The sequence below is a fragment of the Amblyomma americanum genome, chromosome 4 (genome assembly GCF_052857255.1).
Source record: "Amblyomma americanum isolate KBUSLIRL-KWMA chromosome 4, ASM5285725v1, whole genome shotgun sequence".
Classification (NCBI taxonomy): domain Eukaryota; kingdom Metazoa; phylum Arthropoda; class Arachnida; order Ixodida; family Ixodidae; genus Amblyomma; species Amblyomma americanum.
Genome location: NC_135500.1, coordinates 209024498 through 209042529, shown reverse-complemented (window position 1 = coordinate 209042529; position 18032 = coordinate 209024498). Strand labels below are relative to the sequence as shown.

Below are 18032 nucleotides of genomic sequence, written 5' to 3'. Positions count from 1 at the left end.
GCATGCGTAGTGGGACGCCTCCTGCATTAACAATGGCTGTTATACCAGCAAAATATTGGGAATCAAGCTCTTATCTTCCTTTCTCTCATGCGTTTTCTGTAGCTTTTCGTCCGTCCCGGTTTAGGGTCCTTCAGACTGCACCGCGTCACGGAGGTTAACATTTAAGGTGCCGGACGGCGCCGCAACCAGAGTGATGTAATACACATCCGCCGGAGCGCACCACATCGCAAATGACCGATTAACGAGGCATAGGCTCTGCTTCCATTAGATAGCGGGTGTTCTGAGAGGCGTTGGCACTTCATGTGGCGCTCGCCTATGCGTAGACGCCTCTGTCATAAATCTCGAAATAGAGGCTCCTAGACTACTGATCCGAAGTTCCCGGGTTCGAACCCGACCGCGGCGGCTGCGTTTTTATGGAGGAAAAACGCTAAGGCGCCCGTGTGCTGTGCGATGTCAGTGCACGTTAAAGATCCCCAGGCGGTCGAAATTATTCCGGAGCCCTCCACTACGGGACCTCATTCTTCCTTTCTTCTTTCACTCCCTCCTTTATCCCTTCCCTTACGGCGCGGTTCAGGTGTCCAACGATATATGCGACAGATACTGCGCCATTTCCTTCCCCCCCCCCATAAAAAAAAACAATTAAAAAACCAAACTCCTACCCTGATATCAGATTCTCACTCTTCAAAACCACCAGTTTCGGTTGATCGCGTGTTTCACCTGCTCCACGTTCTCGGTATTTCTAAACACGAAAGCTGTGGTGTACGCGGTTTCGGTGTGAAATGTGGTGCGCACGAAGTTTGGTTTCGGGAACGCAAGAGCCCACCACCAAAGATCCGAGCAACAGGGTATGCTCCGAGAGCATGGTTTGTCTCTCCTCTCTCTCCTCTATAGATGCACATGCACCCTGAGTCTGCCTCCAATAAACGTGCGAACGAGACACATGCAGCTGACGTTTTGCCGCATGACCATGTCAGTGCGCCTAAATTTCAAGATATCTGTGGCCGCCCTAAAATTTGTGGTACAAGGATTTCATACTTGTTTTCCTCGTGCAATAGCCAGCGAGAGTGAAAATTACTTTTAATTATCTTTATACAGTGAATATACAAAACGTTACACGGAGCGCTTCATTCACATTCACTGATTAAGACGCTTTATCAAATTCAGTGCGGCGTCCCCATTGCATCCTATTTATTACTAAGACTAAGGCGTGGACTACGGATCGACCACGCAAGAACAGGAGTGATAACTTATGCACACCTTGTGTATGGGGATGGAAGGAACGGTTTTCCTCTCTAGGAGATGACTAAAGAAAGCAATCCCTTGAATGAGGAAAGCCGAGAACTGTTTCGGTGCTATCCAATGTGCCTAGACACTTTTCGCACAGAGGTCGTGTGTTGTACGAATAGTTTTAAGAACCGGAGGTGAACGCGTGTATACTGGCAGAAAAAAAAAATTGTCTTTCCCTCACTCTTTGATCGGGCAGGTGACCCTTCGCTGTGCTGTGGCAGGGACGAAGCCTTTCTAACCGCTTTCCAACGAGCTCGCAAGTACCATACCCTGAGCGCTTTCAAGTGATTGAAGGGTGTTTACAAAGCCGAAATCAACCACCCGGATATGTTCGAAGACCTGGGTGTGCACAGTATCCCTTTCGATGCCTCTCTTGCCTCTCTTTGTCTCTCTTTCCCTCTCTTTGCCCTCCTTTGCCTCTTGATTGGATATCGATTGCCTCTAATCAGACCCCGTTCACCTCAAACTCTTCTTTTGAGCTTTCAAGTTTGGCGCCACTCTTGGCTCCGGCTATACTTCCGGTTTTCATATTTGGCGCCATGCTTTGGCTCCGCACGCTTCCAGTGTTTTCAAATTTGGCGCCTCGCTCCCGCCCTACCCACTTTTTGGACATTTTTGGCTTTAAATTATTAACTAATGATTCGATATTGAAAACTTTTTTTTCACAACATCCTCACATCATCATTTTTCGTTTACAATCACTCGTTTGATGGTATCTCTTGTGAGAACGTCACAACTGCTGGCGACACTTTTTGATGACACGAAGTCGCCGATATAGCCTAGAAATGCTTTTGCATTAGTAAGAATTCCAGTTGCATTCTGATATCCTCTTGCCAGAAGAACACAGCAATGTGCGTGCATTCAGCACGATGTTCTTTCCAGCGTGTCGGGCATGAGATATGGCAGGCAGAGCAAGGTAGAAAATGTAATAAGTAACAAAATTAATCATGCGAAAATGAGAAGATGAGCAGAATGGGAGTGTCACGGCGTCTCTTTTCTGTGCTTCACATCATAGTGTTCTTTACACCAAAATCATACTGGCAGGTTTAAAATTACTGTAACATAAAAGAGCCGCACTCTGAAAAAAAAAAGAAAAAAAACATGCTGCGGCACTCGTTTGCCGCGCCGTGCCACCTGCCCACTTCAGCCAGTCTTCCGGAATTGACGGAGAGCGCCGTCTGGTGAGTTTCTACACAACACGCCTGGCGCGGGGGCCACCGCTTTTTCCACTGCCCAATACATCTAGTTCACTGTAACAACACGAAGAGAAAACAAGGTCAAAATGGCAGCCAGTACTCGTATGTGCTCTTATCGGCATCGTCTGCAACGGCTACAGCTCCGTCTTCTTTTGGCGCTTCTCGGGGGCGCCACCCGCATGCTGCTTTTTCGTTTTTTTTTTGCGTTGTCGTCGTATTTTCTAAATACACCCAGAAAATCCTGGAATCTATGCTGACCTAAGAGTTTTATATCTCGTGTTTAAAAAAAAAAGCTTCGACCTAAATTCGAACAAAATACAGTACGCGTTGACAGTGCGAAAGCATCAGCAGCTGTTGATGCCTTTACCGGAAGTGATGTCATCTCGTGTTTTGTGACGTCGCTTCCCTCCAGCCAATGGGAACGCTCCTGTCTGGTGACGTTGCTTCTCTGCAGCCAATGGGCGAATTTGATCGACTTCGCATTTCTGCCTCATGGGGCTTCTAAGACTAGCGCAATGAAGACGCTTTTGCATAGCCCGACAGTCAGGTAAATAACATGCATGCATGCGCTCCTGAGCATGAGCTAAGTTTGTCGCAAGAGTGGTTTTGGGAAAGGAATGAAATCGTGGAAAGGCGGAGTAAAGAAATAAGTAGCGCAGCCGGCTGAGAGTCTAAAGAAAAAAAAAATGGAATACCTGTTATCGTCGGTGTCTGCATATACTGCGAGAGCTGTTAAAGAGCTCTCCTGCACTCGCTATATTACTCCCGTAATTTCAGAGCCCTCGCTGTATGGTATTCTAGATATGTTATCCTCCTCGTAAAAACAAAAACAAATACGAATCAGCCGTGGAAAGTACGGATGGGGTCAGAACGTGCGTTGCGAAAGTGTTGTTCGTTAGTCGAAAGGGAAAGGTGATATTTAGATGCGAGACCCCCAACACTGTTGATGCAGAGAAACCGAGGGGAGAGACCGCTTACAAGGCCACTGGGAGAGGCTAGGTGTTTTTATTTGTGCCGCTGCGGCCGTATGCAGACAGGATGCAGTGTTCGGTCCGTAAAGCAGCTTGCCGTCACAGCATAAAGGGAGGGAAAAAGCAGGGGGCGTACTATAGAGCGCATAAATAAGCGGCGCGGGCCTATTCAAGGGCACAGAAGAAGCAGTGAACGTCTTTACGACTGTTAAGAAAACGGAATATTCTTCACGTGAGGCGAGGACTAAATTTTCAAGTAGCGACGCCGAGCAACAGGGCAGATACAGAAATCGACGGTATGTACCACATATTCATTTTCCTCGCCGAAGAGGCAACGAACGACTGGTGCAGAAAAGATTTGCGTTTGTGAGTTACCAAGACGTGTTTGAAAGAGGCACGGCAAACCCAGGAAGTCTGCCTGAAGTCACGAATTACGTTCCGCGTTCTGCAAGTGAGGACTGGGGCTCGCGATAGAAAAAGTTCTGACGGAACTTTCTCTGCTATTTTTCTTCATCTCCTTTCGCCCCGATGCGCCATTTTTTTTTCGGTTTACAGTAATTTTCTTCTACTCATTTCGTCTACTTCATGCTGGAGTTGATGTTGCTCGTAATGCGTCAAAGAGAAATAACATTTAGTGACTGGACGAAAAGAGGCATCATTAATGTTCCATTTAAATAAGAACTGAAAAGTAAGGAGTCCTCCGGACTGATGCAAGAGGTGCCTATGGTAAGTGCATTGCACCTGTAGGATCGTGGGACAGAGATGCTCGACATTCAAAACTCGCTGCAATAGATGTGGTCATCGCTGAGCTCATTAACTTGCAAAGAGTTTGTTTTGGGAAGGCTGAAGCCATTGGCAGCGCTCGTGTTTGTGTCTCTTCCTTTTTGTCCCGTCTGTCGCGCTGTTATTTATGTGTCATGAACCAACGGGCCCGGCTAATTCCACTCTTGGAACTGAAGCCATTGGAAACTGCTAAACTGTCAGCGTGGTAAACATACGAATAATTGAATCACCGCTAATTAATTGGTTTGATTTGGGAGGGTTAACGCCCCAAAACATCTCGGGTTATGAGGAACGCTTTTGTGGAGGGCTACAAATTATTTCAACCAGCTGAGGTTATTTAGCGTGCACTGACATCGCACAGCATTCTACCACCATTGAAATGTGACCGGAGCGGCTGGGATCGAACCCGCCTCTTTCGGGTCAGCAGCGGAACGCCATAGCGACTGAGCCACCACGGCGGCTGCAATCAATCGCAGCACCAGCGCGCCACGGACGGATGTATTTTACAAAAGAAAAAGTTACTGCACACTACTTTACGTTACGTGCTGGGAGTAAGTTAGCATTGGAGTCTGAAGTCGACTCATCTTGCCTTTCCCCCTTCGTCACTGCTGTTCGCCGCATACACATCGAGCCTGTGCAGCCGCTGACACTCCATCCTCAGCTACATACAGCCGCGGTCGCCCTTTCTGCTCGCGCGGAATTTCTACTGCACACATGTAGACACAGTCAGCGTTGATTTTGGCTCACAGTGAAGGTGACGTCGTCCAGCCGCACATAATCCAGAATGATGCGATGGAGCTCCAAGGCGTCGAACGCTCTCAGTGCCTGATGACGTCGGCGGTGGAGTTCAAAGTCTCTTTGTTTATCAGGAAGGCTGTACACATCCTCAGCGATCCGTTTAAGCAGATGTCCAACTCTATCTTCTTCCGACATTCATGGGTTCAACTTACTTGCATAGCTTACAATCTCTTCTAAGCGTGTGGTGGAAGCCTCACCGGGCACAGTCTTTGTTAAAGGTGCTACAGCCCAATGGGCTTGCTTCCAAGCCGTGTAACGGGGCTCTTATGCACATTTGACAGTTATAAGTTTGGGAGGGTTTATAACTTAAGCTCTTCCCGCCTTCGTGAGATTAGGGTCCCTGAGTATGCAAGAAGAACCAGGCTACAGGGCTCAGATGCAGATCTCTTGGACTGTTTACTTTTGACAAAGACTGTACTTGTGCGCGACGAAGCAAGGCTTGCTCCACGCGTTTATTTTTGGTATATCTGTCACCAAAGCACTTTTTGATTTCATCCCTACTGCGGTCCTACAGGTAGTGAGTGAGTGTGCAGAGTTATTCAACCAAATCAGCGCGGTTGCTCCCAAAAGGAATACAACGTTGGCTAGCTGAGCAGTGGCATCCCTTCGATTATACTGGCTCACCGGCTCGTAGTTCCTGGTCCATTCATTGACGTCCTCATCGAATTTTCCATAAGAAGTCGACGGTTCCCAATTCGCAAAAGCCGCGTCGGTGGACGCTATTGGAGTAGGTATAATCCGTGTTGGGCTAGCCGGCAACGTCCACCAAAGCTATTAAGTACTCAGTTGGTAGTGTGGGGTTTGTTTGTAGTTGTGGGTGCACAGAGATGATGATGATGTCCTCAGGCTTAACCTCATCACAGTGAGGCCAGATCGCTTCCTCTTTGTCTACGCTCTTCTGCTCCACTTAGTCGTCGACAGAAAGCGTGAGAGAGAGAGAGAGAGAGAGAAACATTTATTGCATAGAATAATTGTGTGCCCTCACTCCAGGAGCTCATTGGCTTTTGCCGCCGCTCTTGCCCGGATCACCAGCGACAGCTGGTCGTCCGAATGTGAGCTGGACCGCACGGCCCCGCAGTCCTCAGTTGTTGGGTTATTGATTCTTGGTATAGCTGGGTTTTTGTGGCATGGCCATACCATATGGTCATCGACTTCACCGCGGAATGCGCAGTGCGGATCGTACGAATTTGGAAACATAAAGCGTCTAAAAATATCGTTCAGCACGGAAACGCCTTCGTCTTGCAGACGTACCGTAGGGAAGCTGGAGCAGTGATCGGAACGATTTCTTTACGCCTGTGGTTGAAAAAACTTGAACACGTTACCTTCCCACTAGGCGCACACATTGCACTAACAAAAGACATTATTGTTTTTGCAACATTGTGATTGCAATAAGAGGGTTATCATGACGATGGCGGCCTTGTGTTCTGGAATGTGAATCATCTGTCAACCTTCCCTTTTGACGATCTCGTTATAAGATAATGCATTATTTGATGACTCTACTGCTGGACGGGTGCCCTTTCCAGACGAGCTTCGTGTTCCAACAATATCTCGTCTGCCAGTTGTTTCCTTCGGCCAAAGGGCGCAATCTTTCAGAGTGAGCGGTCACATTATTGGGATTACGAAATTTTTGCAGTAGCGGAAAGCAGTGGTTCTCGAGAATTTCGTTCTTGGAGGCCTTAGCAGTCACGGCTGAGGTCAGCAAGAAGCTAAAACTTCGCAGCAGTGCGTAGTATCGAGGAACCTCTGGCTCACACCAAGGGCTGAAAAAGAAATCCTAACGTTTTGGGATCAGCTTGCTCTCTTCTTGAGGGCGACTATATGGACAATTAGCATGAAGCCGACAGCAGACCTTGCATCTTCTGCGCGGTCCCATTGGTGTCGATTGTCCCGAAAGTGCTTCCAGCTGGTCTCGACAAGTTGGAATTTCGTTTTCAACTCTCGTTTTCGACTCTTTTCAGAGCCTCCTCTATGTTACAGACCCTGCTAGACAGGTTCCGTCAAAGTTATTCATGCCCAAGTAAGTAGCGCGTATGTTTCCCGGCGGCATACATTGTAGCGTAGGCGCGCAAAGACTCCGTGCGAAATTAAGAGAGCTAAATTAAGCGCAGTTTTCTCGAGAGTTACTTCTTTAAAATGTCAGCGTAGTTAAACCACCATAAATTCTTCTTCCAACAGGGTGTGCCGCTCCAATGACCACTGTGTACGGCAAGGTGCCAGTTGCGGGCAATGGCTTGTCCAACTGCACGCGAGAAATTGCGCGCCAAGACTAGGGAGAAACGGACGACGTAAGAAGGAAGACTGAAGAAACTACGTGTACTCATTGCGGGTAAGCCTACCCGACCACATAAAGACATGTATCTAGGAATAAATTCGGACGGCCGTTCGGTAGACTAAACTATGAACTTGCTCTCAAATCACACTCTCATTTGGCATTCAAAAATCGCATAGCTATGAAGTTTTGCGTACTTTTCCCCCCCAAAAAAAACGGAAACTTTTCTTTTTACTTTTGAGAAATGAAGGAAACAAAGGGAAATCGCACTTCAATAGCTTCACAGTGCTTCTCTTGACAGCTGTAACCCTTAATCCAGCTCTCGTCGTAACTTCCAAAGGATGTGGAAAGTCCGATTTTGACGGCGAAAATTATACTCCATAAAAAGACAACACGACGTCAGCATAACCACATATAGACGTTTAACAGAACTTGCAGACTGGCTGGATGGCTCATAGCGGCAGGAATTATAGGCATTCGCAAGATAGACAAAAGAAAGAGAGACACTAACTTTCGAAGTTAACGCTTGTCGAGTGTCCTTCCCATTTGTGTCGGTCTTGCGAATGCGCTATACGCACGATTTCCTGATAACAACCTAGTTCAGACTGTACAGGACTTGCTCCTGACGTGGAGACCTAGGCTCTCCCAGTGCCTGCACTGCTGAATATTTGCGGAATCGCAGTCATTAACCATCGTATGAGCTCCTGCTATCTGTTTAGAAACTCCCGCTTATTACAAACTTCGGAGGACTGATGTTGTAATCAACACAGAACTTTTTTTCAGCTCGCTGGTGAAAAATGAAACAAAGGAACATTTTTCAAGACTCTATGCAACGCCTCGTGTATTATCCATGTCAGTAATATCGGCCAAATAATGACGAATAAAGCCCTTTGCTGCCTCTCTCTCCAACCCTATCCGGCTCGCAAGTTTATTCGCCTACACCAGATCATGATGGTCACATACGGTCCCACTGGACTGCGCCACTTCGTGCACGTTGCTTTTCGGCGCCGCAACTTGAATGACGTAACGCGGGCGCCTGCCGGAATGGCCACATCGTGGATGACCGGCGAACGAGGCGTACACTCTACTTCCATTATAAAGCGGATCATCTGACAGGTATTGATAATACAGGAGGCGCTGGTCTATGCGTAAAGTCACTACAACAAGTTTATAAATGGACGTCCTTTACGATGAGGTCGGCTTCTACTTCTTCAAAATGGGCAATTTTCGTTCATTGCAACTCTACACATTCCACGTTCTCGGCATTACAACAGCCGTCAAAAGCCTCTTATAACAGGGAGTCAACAGGCTTATATTCGAAGATACCTGCGGCAGTCCTGCAATCTGCTGTGCAAGTATATTATCGTTGCTCACTCGTGAAATAGGCGCTGAAAACGACACGAATTCGATCAACACCATTAATTTGTGAACGTGCATACCAAAAACGGAACACGCCATTCAGAGTCGCCATTTTACCAATTTGAATGCGACGTCTACACTTCACTACCTTCAATTCTAAGGAGTAGGCGCAGTCTGATTATCGAGCAGAAGAAATTGGAAACGAAGATACACGCGTGCCTTGCGTGGGCGGAGAGGGGAAGGGCGCCCCTTAGACAAAGCACAATAAAATAAGACCGACGAAAGCCGATAAAAGATGAAAGTTGAACACGTTTCGCCGGCATCGTAGTGTTCCTGGACAACCTTCAGGCAGACCTCGTATGTTCTTTTAGTCGTGAGAGCCAGAGTGCAGAGCTTATAGACTGGCGCAAAAATTAACACGTGCCTTTCTGACACTCTTTTTTTGGACAGGCGAACCTACACTGCCCTGTGGCACGGACGAAGCCTTCCTCACCGTTTTTCTGCGAGCTCGCAAATACGACACCCTGAAAGCTTTCAGGAGAGTGCAGGGCGTTTTTGAAGCTCAGAGGGACAACCCGGAGATGTTCGGAGACCTGGGTGTGGACGGTGTCCCTTTCGACACCCTCTGCCGCAAGCACCAAATTTTGACGGTCTCTCAAGAGAGGGACCCTCAAGGAAGACGCGCATTATTGTTGAGAATAGGTAAGATGAAAATGATCAAATATGTCACCGTGCAATTGTCACCGTTTATCCTAGGCTTCGATAAGGGTTGTTGAAAGAACGCAATTCCTGCTAATGGAAATGTCGCCATCTTTTGTACGCGAGATACTTATAAATGCTCTCTAGGTAGGCTTACTTGCACGGAGGTGTGGAGGGAGGCCATAGGTGGCCGCATGTTCTACACAGATGGCCGCGCGGCGAATGAAAGTTGTGCCAAACGGTGAGCATGAGTGGCTTTTATGATGAGTAATTACAGCGCTGAAAACTAAAGTTCTTTTTTTTAACCGAAATTCTCTTTTATGCGCGAGAACCACGATATAGCCCTACTCGCGTGACTGAATTTCTTTGCTGTCGTATCACTCGCGCTCCCTCGGAGTAGATCGGCATTCTGAGGTTGAAGGCTCATCGCTCCGCCAAAGCGACTACCTTCGTAAGTGCGCTTTCTATATGAAGACAGTGGTATAACTGATGGCATAGGATGTTCTTGAGCGGTTACAACATAGATCGTGGATCATCATTCCTATTCGCCATGTTGTGTTACAATTATTCAGACCCGTGTCCGGTTCCAGAGAGGACCCTGATCGTTATTTTTCGTCCATTTACGGCGGCAGGAAGGCGTGACCAGCTACTTCTATAAAGATTTTTAGCCTAGACTTCCGGATACCAGTCCAGTTAATGTGATGAGTTAAGTGCATATTGGCCTGTTGCTTACTGAGCAGAGTGCTAATTGTATTTTCACATATACAGGAAGTTTACAGCATTTTTTTGCAGCCAGCTTTCTCGTCTCACCCTCATCATGAAACTTCCCAAAGAAAGTCAGCCTGGCACTGCTCCTGATTTCAGACCTGACCACTTGTCTTTATGTTGGTGATAGACCATCTGCGCGGCAAAGCATCTGTGTCCGTTTGCCACCCATCGCTCAAGGTTTGTCAAGAGGGGAATTCCTTATTCTGTGCTTAGGAATGCACCGCCATATCGCTTAGTTACCAAGTCGATCACTGTCCCGGATGCAAGCACCGCGTCTGTACAGCCACAACGGGGTATTCTCCAAATGGCACGGACAACTTGGTGGATGCTTTACTATAGAGGGTTCAAAAAAATTTCGCCAGGAACCTGTAGAAACTGCATACATGACTGTAATGGAAACCTCCCTGAGAACAGTAGTTACATAAGTGAGTGGTGCCTCGTACTTGCTAGATGAAAATGAGCATGAGCGTAGCTGTTAGAGCAAAGATGCACTATCAGCAACGAATGAAACAAAAAAAGACAACTGAAACAGGAACAGCAAAATGAGATCTTTGCTGGCGAAAACTCAGTACTAGCGTAAGGTTAATTTTACTTCGAAGGTGCGAAGACTGACCTTTAGAAGTGTTAATCAACCAATATTTCCTCTTCAGGAGCTAATATGCTTGTGTTTTTGTGTAGCCATTTCAGTTTTATTTTTGCATTTCATTTTGTTGTTGATCGTACGTACCATATTTGTACTCAAAAACTCAGCGCCTTAAGCAGACAGGCTGTCGAAACCGTAAGTGCGAGGGAAAGCACGTCGTTTGTTCGCGGACGTCTGCGTACTGTCAGTAATTTGCGTATTCCTGTTTTCTTGCTGTTGAGACATACGCGGACCAAACGAGCAGAGGTACCAGTCATCTCTTTAGAGGCAGAAACAGTTGTGCGGGTCAGTATGGTTCATATTGAAGGTACAGATACCAGAAAGAAAGACGGAGCAAGAAACAACAAGCTCCGTGATCTGTCCTTGTCTTTCGCGTTGTGCGTTTCATCACTATCGCATGAAAGGCATGCGAGCTCGTTAAAGTTTGGCAGAAGTAATATTGGGGCATTGATTGCAAGGCTTCTGGATCTTTCTATGTATAATGGCATGGATGGTTTCAAGCAACGTTGTGACAAGTGTACAAAGGAGGTACTGAAAGACTTTTTGATGCGCAAGATTTGCAGAGCTTGGGTTTTTACCCCACTGTTTGCTAACTAGATAAAAGAGTGCCATTTCTGGAATGATGCTCAAGGAGTCGAGAAGTGCTGTAAGTACAAAAGATCAGTTGTTGGTCAGCTATTCTATGGCTATCTTTTGTTCTTTCTTCTGCCTTGAGTTCACGTCCTGCATATTGCGCCGTGTGACCTGCATTTGTGTGTTTCACGAAGTTGTCTTGCGATTAGCACTGCAACGTGATTCAGGAAGCACCTCACAACCTATTTGTTGCGTGCAAATTAATCTGTGCACAATACAATCTTTCCGCCATATCTAATGCACTCGTCTCTGGTTTCTTTCTCGCCGACATCACCGCCTTCTTCATAGAGAAGACTATTCATTTTAATTCGTCCTTAGACAGCAAAATTCAGCCCCGGTCAGCAGTAGTTCCATTGATGGACCCTTTCTATTGAATTCCCAATTCGCGCATTTTGCAGTGAGAGCTTGATTTCCGATAGAACAAACATGACGTGGATATAGGAGGTCCATGTAGAAGATCCATGCACGTTTTTTTTAATTGGTTTTGGGGAAAAGGAAATGGCGCAGTATCTGTCTCATTTATATCGTTGGACACCTGAACCGCGCCGTAAGGGAAGGGATAAAGGAGGGAGTGAAAGAAGAAAGGAAGAAAGGGGCGCCGTAGTGGAGGGCTCCGGAATAATTTCGACCACCTGGGGATCTTTAACGTGCACTGACATCGCACAGAACACGGGCGCCTTAGCGTTTTTCCTCCATAAAAACGCAGCCGCCGCGGTCGGGTTCGAACCCGGGAACTCCGGATCAGTAGTCGAGCGCCCTAACCACTGAGCCACCGCGGCGGGGCATGCACGTTTTAATGAAAGTGTTTTTACGCTATTCGCCACACTGGCGCACAAACCGCCCGCGGTGGCGCCTTGTGAGGCTATGCATGCATGGTCAAAAAGGCCGCCACCGTCTGGAAGACGTTGAAGCAATGAGCGTTAGGTATTTGGTTTACTAGATGAAGCAAGCAAAGAAGAACGCTCTGCTCGTCTCGAGAAACGGAATGCAATACCCTTTGAAACGGGGTGGATTGCCACAATGCTCGGCTACGCGAGCACACACGCCGCCTAGCGCAACGACGCCGCCTAGCGCCGTCTATCAGAGAAATTACGATGCACGTCTACCCATTGTCGACTTGCACCCCCTCAAGATACGTCCCAAATGAAATTTGCTTCGTTTGGGGGTCAAAGTGGGCCTATAATTCGGCTTGCGGTGCGATGCGGTAAAGCTTCAATTAGTAATTGCATGTATACACTGTTTACTTATTATGTAATTGTTGTTTTATTTCTGTACCACTACCCATATGGTTTCATTTGCCTACCTAATTCGGTATAGAACTGCCCCCGGATGGGTGCCCGTTTTTGTCGGAGTATATATAGCGGAACGAAAGTATGGCCTCATACTTGATGTAATACCTGCTGCTGGTCCTTGGACTCATGATATTAAACTTATTTTTCGAATATGGTGGAGTGCTCGACGCACTCTGGCACGGGTCGGCCCTGTATTGCACTGCCTCCGGGATTGGCCCGGTGCCTATGGGCCTATTAGCGCGCGGCGCCTTTCCTTTCTGTATTTCCTCTCCTATCCTTTAACTCTCCTACTTTCATCACGCGGCAGCGAGCGTGGCTCGGTTTGAGCCAGTATGCGGGCCCGTGCACTTTCCCTTCTTCCTGTCAGCAACAGCAGCAGCAGCAGCGAATGTATGCATGTATAGCGGTCTCGTAACGGGACAGTTTTCCTACCCGTTTTAGTATATTTTTTGTGAGGGGGAGAGGAAAAGAGATGAGAGGGCACAAACAATTTTATGGCCGCCATCTTAGATTCGAGAAACCGAAACTATGCCGCCATTTCGTCCCCTGACGTCATACTCACATAGTTCTACCTCTATACACCAGATTGGACCATGACGTCATCATTGGCACGCGACACGTGGTTGTTTCTACGATGCTATTATAGATGGCCCTAAATATCTCAATGGGAGATGCGCTGTTTTCTAGTTGCAGCCACGGATGGCACTGTGATCTCAGTGTAGTAAGAGACCCCGCGAAATCTCGAAACGTGATGAGTAAGAGCTAAGGCTCTTAAAAACGGCGCACTTAATCTTGAATTTATGCTTATCGTTTGCATGGCAAGAGCTGGTATTAACATTTTAAGGGAAACGATGGCCGATCAAACTTCCTTAATATGAGCATTTTCTTACTAGGCAAATGGAACACTGACATCTGCTCAATCAACGACGTGTTCAGAGTTGGCATACTGCATGTGCTACATCTGCTCCACAAGGAAGAGTCCCAAATAAGGGGCATAGTGATCCTATTTGACCTCATGGGACTAGGACCGCATCATCTGATTCAACTGACGCCATCGGTCATCAGAAAGTTTATCAGACTTGTACAAGTGAGTAGTGAGTCTCGCGTGGACATAAGACGGCACGTTTCCACCTTGATCAATAGATTGATTATGGATTGATTATGAATTGATTATGGATTGTTATGGCACAAGGGCACCTATGACCTAAGAGCGCCATAGCACAAGGTATTTGTGACTTCTCAATGTGGGTCAGAAACCCATTTCCCAAGCATTTCACCCTAATTACGCCGAGCACCAGACCAGGGGAAAGCTTGTGCTGATTGTATCACCGGTAGGTACCCGGCTCCACTGGGGATCGAGCCCCGCACCTCCCGTATGCTAGGAGGATGCTCAACCAATTGGCCACCGCTGCAGCCACCTTGTTCAATAGCTTTTGCTCCAGGATACTCAAGATCAGATGCGTGTGGTTAGCTCCATGTTTGCATGATAACAGTTCTTAAGTGTGCTAATCTTTCGCACTGTTGTGATGTAATTTAGCCACCGACGCAAACAGCTTGACGAAGAGATAGTGGATGCATTCATCACCGAGCTTTTAGCATCGTACAGGCATGAAGCTCACTTCTTTCAGTGATATATATAGACTACTTGCTGCATGAAACTTGCCCAAAATAGACCACTCTCTCTGCGTAGCGTACCACGCCACCTTATTCGTCTGTTTCTGTGTAAACCTTTCAATCAGTTCCTCAGTGAGCATCGCAGTTTCTTGCGAAAAAAAAACCTGCAAAAAAATTTTGAGCGTCGAAACGGCATTCCGCTTTTCAGAATTTCTGGAAACCTCGTGACGTTGTAATACGAAGTGCCAAAATTAGGAATCGCGCCAACTTTCATATTTCCTGTCCCGCGACTTCGGAGCAATCTGCTTTTAGGGAACGCAAATTTTCAAGCAGAATTTCTGCTACAGAAACGAAGACGTCAGTTGAGTATCCAGCACCTGATAACCATTTCACATCTAACGCCATCTATTTAAAAAACGCTTTGCGTATGCTATGCGCGACACCCCTTCGATATTTGCGCACTGAAGAAAGGCCTGCTGTAAGAGACTTCATTTTGCGCTGCATTTTTATCAGGTTTCAGTTAAATGCAGTGAAAGGCAAAACACGGGGATGCAAGTCATGTTTCAATAAGACGCTCAAATAATCAAAACGATAGAACAAAGTTGAATGACATCATGCAAACTTGCTCCACTGCGGTATTTGAATGCAAAGCAAATATATTCGTGCTGAAGTTCGCGGTGCAAGAGTTGAGGTTTTGATTTGGATGGTTGTTACGCACTCGTAATGACATCTGGAATTTAACTAACTGCCGTAAGAACAATTTTTTTCGGTCCGCATGATCAATGCCCGTTATTAAAAGTGTAACATCACCACCTCAACGTAACCAATCATTAATTTCAAGCCCATAGCTCTCATTTTACGTCTGCAGGATAAATCGAACAAACTGCCTCCTTAGAAAAGAAATTCAGGCATCTGATGAAACAACGCGTCACTTCACCCTACTGTACGCTTCGACATGCTCAAATTTTTCTGCTGCGATGAAGCTGAGTTTCCGTAAGGCTTATATTCAAGCCCTGTTTCTCGAACCCAAAGTAGCAACATGTGTCGACGGTCGGCAGTATATGTTTACGCTCGCTTTCTCTTGTTTCTTTTAGGACTGCTGCCCCTTACGGATCAAAGGAATCTATATTGTAAACCACCCTGCAATATTTGATTTATTATTTGCTGTCGCCAAGCCATTTTTGCAACCTAAGCTATATAGAAGGGTGAGAATTCCGAGATATTTTTCATAATAATTATGTCGTTTATGATAATTATGATATTTATTTTGTTTCATATTTACCCGATAAACGCCGGGTACCGCCTAGATCGATATGCCATCGAGACCATTTATAACGGCCGCAGTTATAACATTCGCTAATTACGAACGAGGGCTTTTCTGAGAAACAAATTCCAGTTTCTTCCGCCTTCGTATTTCTCGCTCTAAACTGAAAAGTCCGTTTACTGCGAACCTCGGATACAACAAACTAGATCCGCGTGGCTGTCAAGTTTGTTGTAAGCGGGCTTGTCTGGGCCCGTTTTAGCGATGAGGAATGACTCTGTTTTTTTTTATATCCTTTCATCTCCAAGCATGGTGAATGCTTTATCTGTCGTGTTCACATGTAAGGAAATGCTGCTATACGCGTACAGTTCGTGCACTTTCGGGAGTAGGAGTGGTGTCTACGAGATCATAACGTAAATTCTCAAAGGAGACCGGTGGGACGAAAAATCGATGCGATGAAAACTGCTGTAATGCTCAAGAATCCCGGCAGGTAACGAAAGTTTGCTCTAGGCAGTGAGGCATTGCAGCCGGTAAGGTAATAGATCTCTCTAGGTCTAATATCCGCTTGACTTATGGCGTATGATGCGGATGGTGCTCACTGGCAATGTCTCTGAATCCCCAGAAGACTTCACGATGATGTGCCCCTTCCTCCGACTCTCCGGCTTCTCACAGAAACCATCAATCACTGTGGGCAAATGTAATTTCGATGGCGCAACCAACCCTTCAGCCATCGATGTATTTTAGCCTTACGCTCATACCAGCAACAATTGAGGAAAGGACACTTATAAAGGGCGCACGGGATTGTATCGGCTATGTTAGATAGAGGTCTAAAGCGCACGACAACCACTCACTCAATTTACGCGTGCGGCTTTCAGATTCACCTTTTAGGCTACGACATGAGCACGCTACAGGGCCTGGTACCGAATGACCTCATCCCGGAGGAGTACGGGGGTACGCACGAGAGCTACGACTACAACGAGATGGAGAGGCAGCTGAACATCGAAGAGAAATGGTTCCACGAGTTCCTGCGGTCATCGCTAGGGGACGAAATGTGCCGCCTGTAGGCTGTCCGGTGTGGCAGCCATTCTGACATGCTATAAATTGTGCCTTAGTCTTTGGAGGGTGCTGCACAGACTCCGCGGTGTGTCTTGCTTGAGTTCTCCGCGCACTTGTAACGAGTGTAGGCTTAAAGGTAGAGCATAGCGATGATCCCATGGGCATCATCTGTTACAGACAGACAGCATGCCCACTTTATGAAATGATGTAATTTTGCCGGCCTAGATATCATCGGCCTGAAGTGTGAGCTGAGCGTTACCAAAATGCTGCCCTCTGAAAGCCTTTGTAGAGGCAATTTCTCTGTTCATTGCCTGTACAGATTTCATGCCGCGTGCTGGTGAAGCTTGCTGCGTAAGTGGAGCAACTGTATGCAGACACTTAGACCACCTTGATTACAATCTCGAGGCATCATGCACTGCACGAGGAGATCATTTACACTTTATAACTTTATAGTGTGATTCTTCTTCAGTGTAGCCGGTTTGTACATCGCTACATCACTTGTTCCCTGTGAACTGCATCACATGGGTACTTTCTCGCAGGACCCGAATTAGTGTGACCACTTACAGACGTCTTTCCAGCCAAAGTGGACACCAAAAACCCCATTCCACTCAACATGCTAGGTCCATGCGAGTCTATCGGATATGTGCTGCACTTATACCGAGGTTGTCGCAATGAATGAATCTGAACGGCATTACAACTGACTGTTCCACGATCTGATTTTTCTTTTTGAGGCATAGTATTTTTGCTGAGCTGACCATAGAATCCGCGGACTAGTAACCCAGGTCATTGTAATTTAAAAACGCCAAAAGCCACATGCACACACACACGACCCGTTAAATCACAGTGATCAATTACCAAATAGCCCAACAAGAAGTTCTCTTAAGCAGTAACCCAGAACATGTGAGTCAAGAAGTGCTGGTAAAATTCTGAGTTCATGTGCTCTTGAACAGCCCGCAAATTTTGATATGCTGATACAGTGAGGTAAAGCGCCAGCTGGTTTACGTTTTCCTATCGCAAAATTTTAGTGAATACTTAATAAATTTTTCGTCGTCATTCTGAATTCGCGTAAGATTTTACTTCTTGTACTGAGTATGTGCATTGGTATTGTACCGCAGCCTAATTCATCACTACCCCCTGCCGTTATGCACTGCAAATGACTTCGTTTCCTCTGCTCTGAGGTACCATTTCAATAACCGGCTAAGACCTCTATATCATGTACAATAATTACAAGGGATAAATTTTCGCTACTTGCTCTGTGCGGTTTTAACAGCGGAGATAAATACCTTCTGTCCCTTTAACCAAGGCTCACAGTTCAAAGCCTCCCAGACCCTACCCCATGATCGTGTACGCTATCGAGCGCACGCCGACCACGGCGGGCCTTGCTCTGGGGGAACAAAGGAACG

General features: G+C 46.7%; 1 protein-coding gene across 1 annotated transcript in view; it reads left to right on the top strand.

Annotated features, from left to right (window-relative positions):
- Positions 1–17057, top strand: part of LOC144129997 (uncharacterized) — a 48095-nt gene extending 31038 nt beyond the window's left edge. The window contains exons 7-10 of the mRNA XM_077664045.1: positions 9114–9365; positions 13592–13785; positions 15407–15517; positions 16449–17057. Coding sequence (XP_077520171.1) covers positions 9114–9365; positions 13592–13785; positions 15407–15517; positions 16449–16637 — 746 coding nt within the window. The 3' untranslated portion in view covers positions 16638–17057. The remainder of the gene's footprint in view (positions 1–9113; positions 9366–13591; positions 13786–15406; positions 15518–16448) is intronic.
- Positions 17058–18032: the final 975 nt, after the last annotated feature.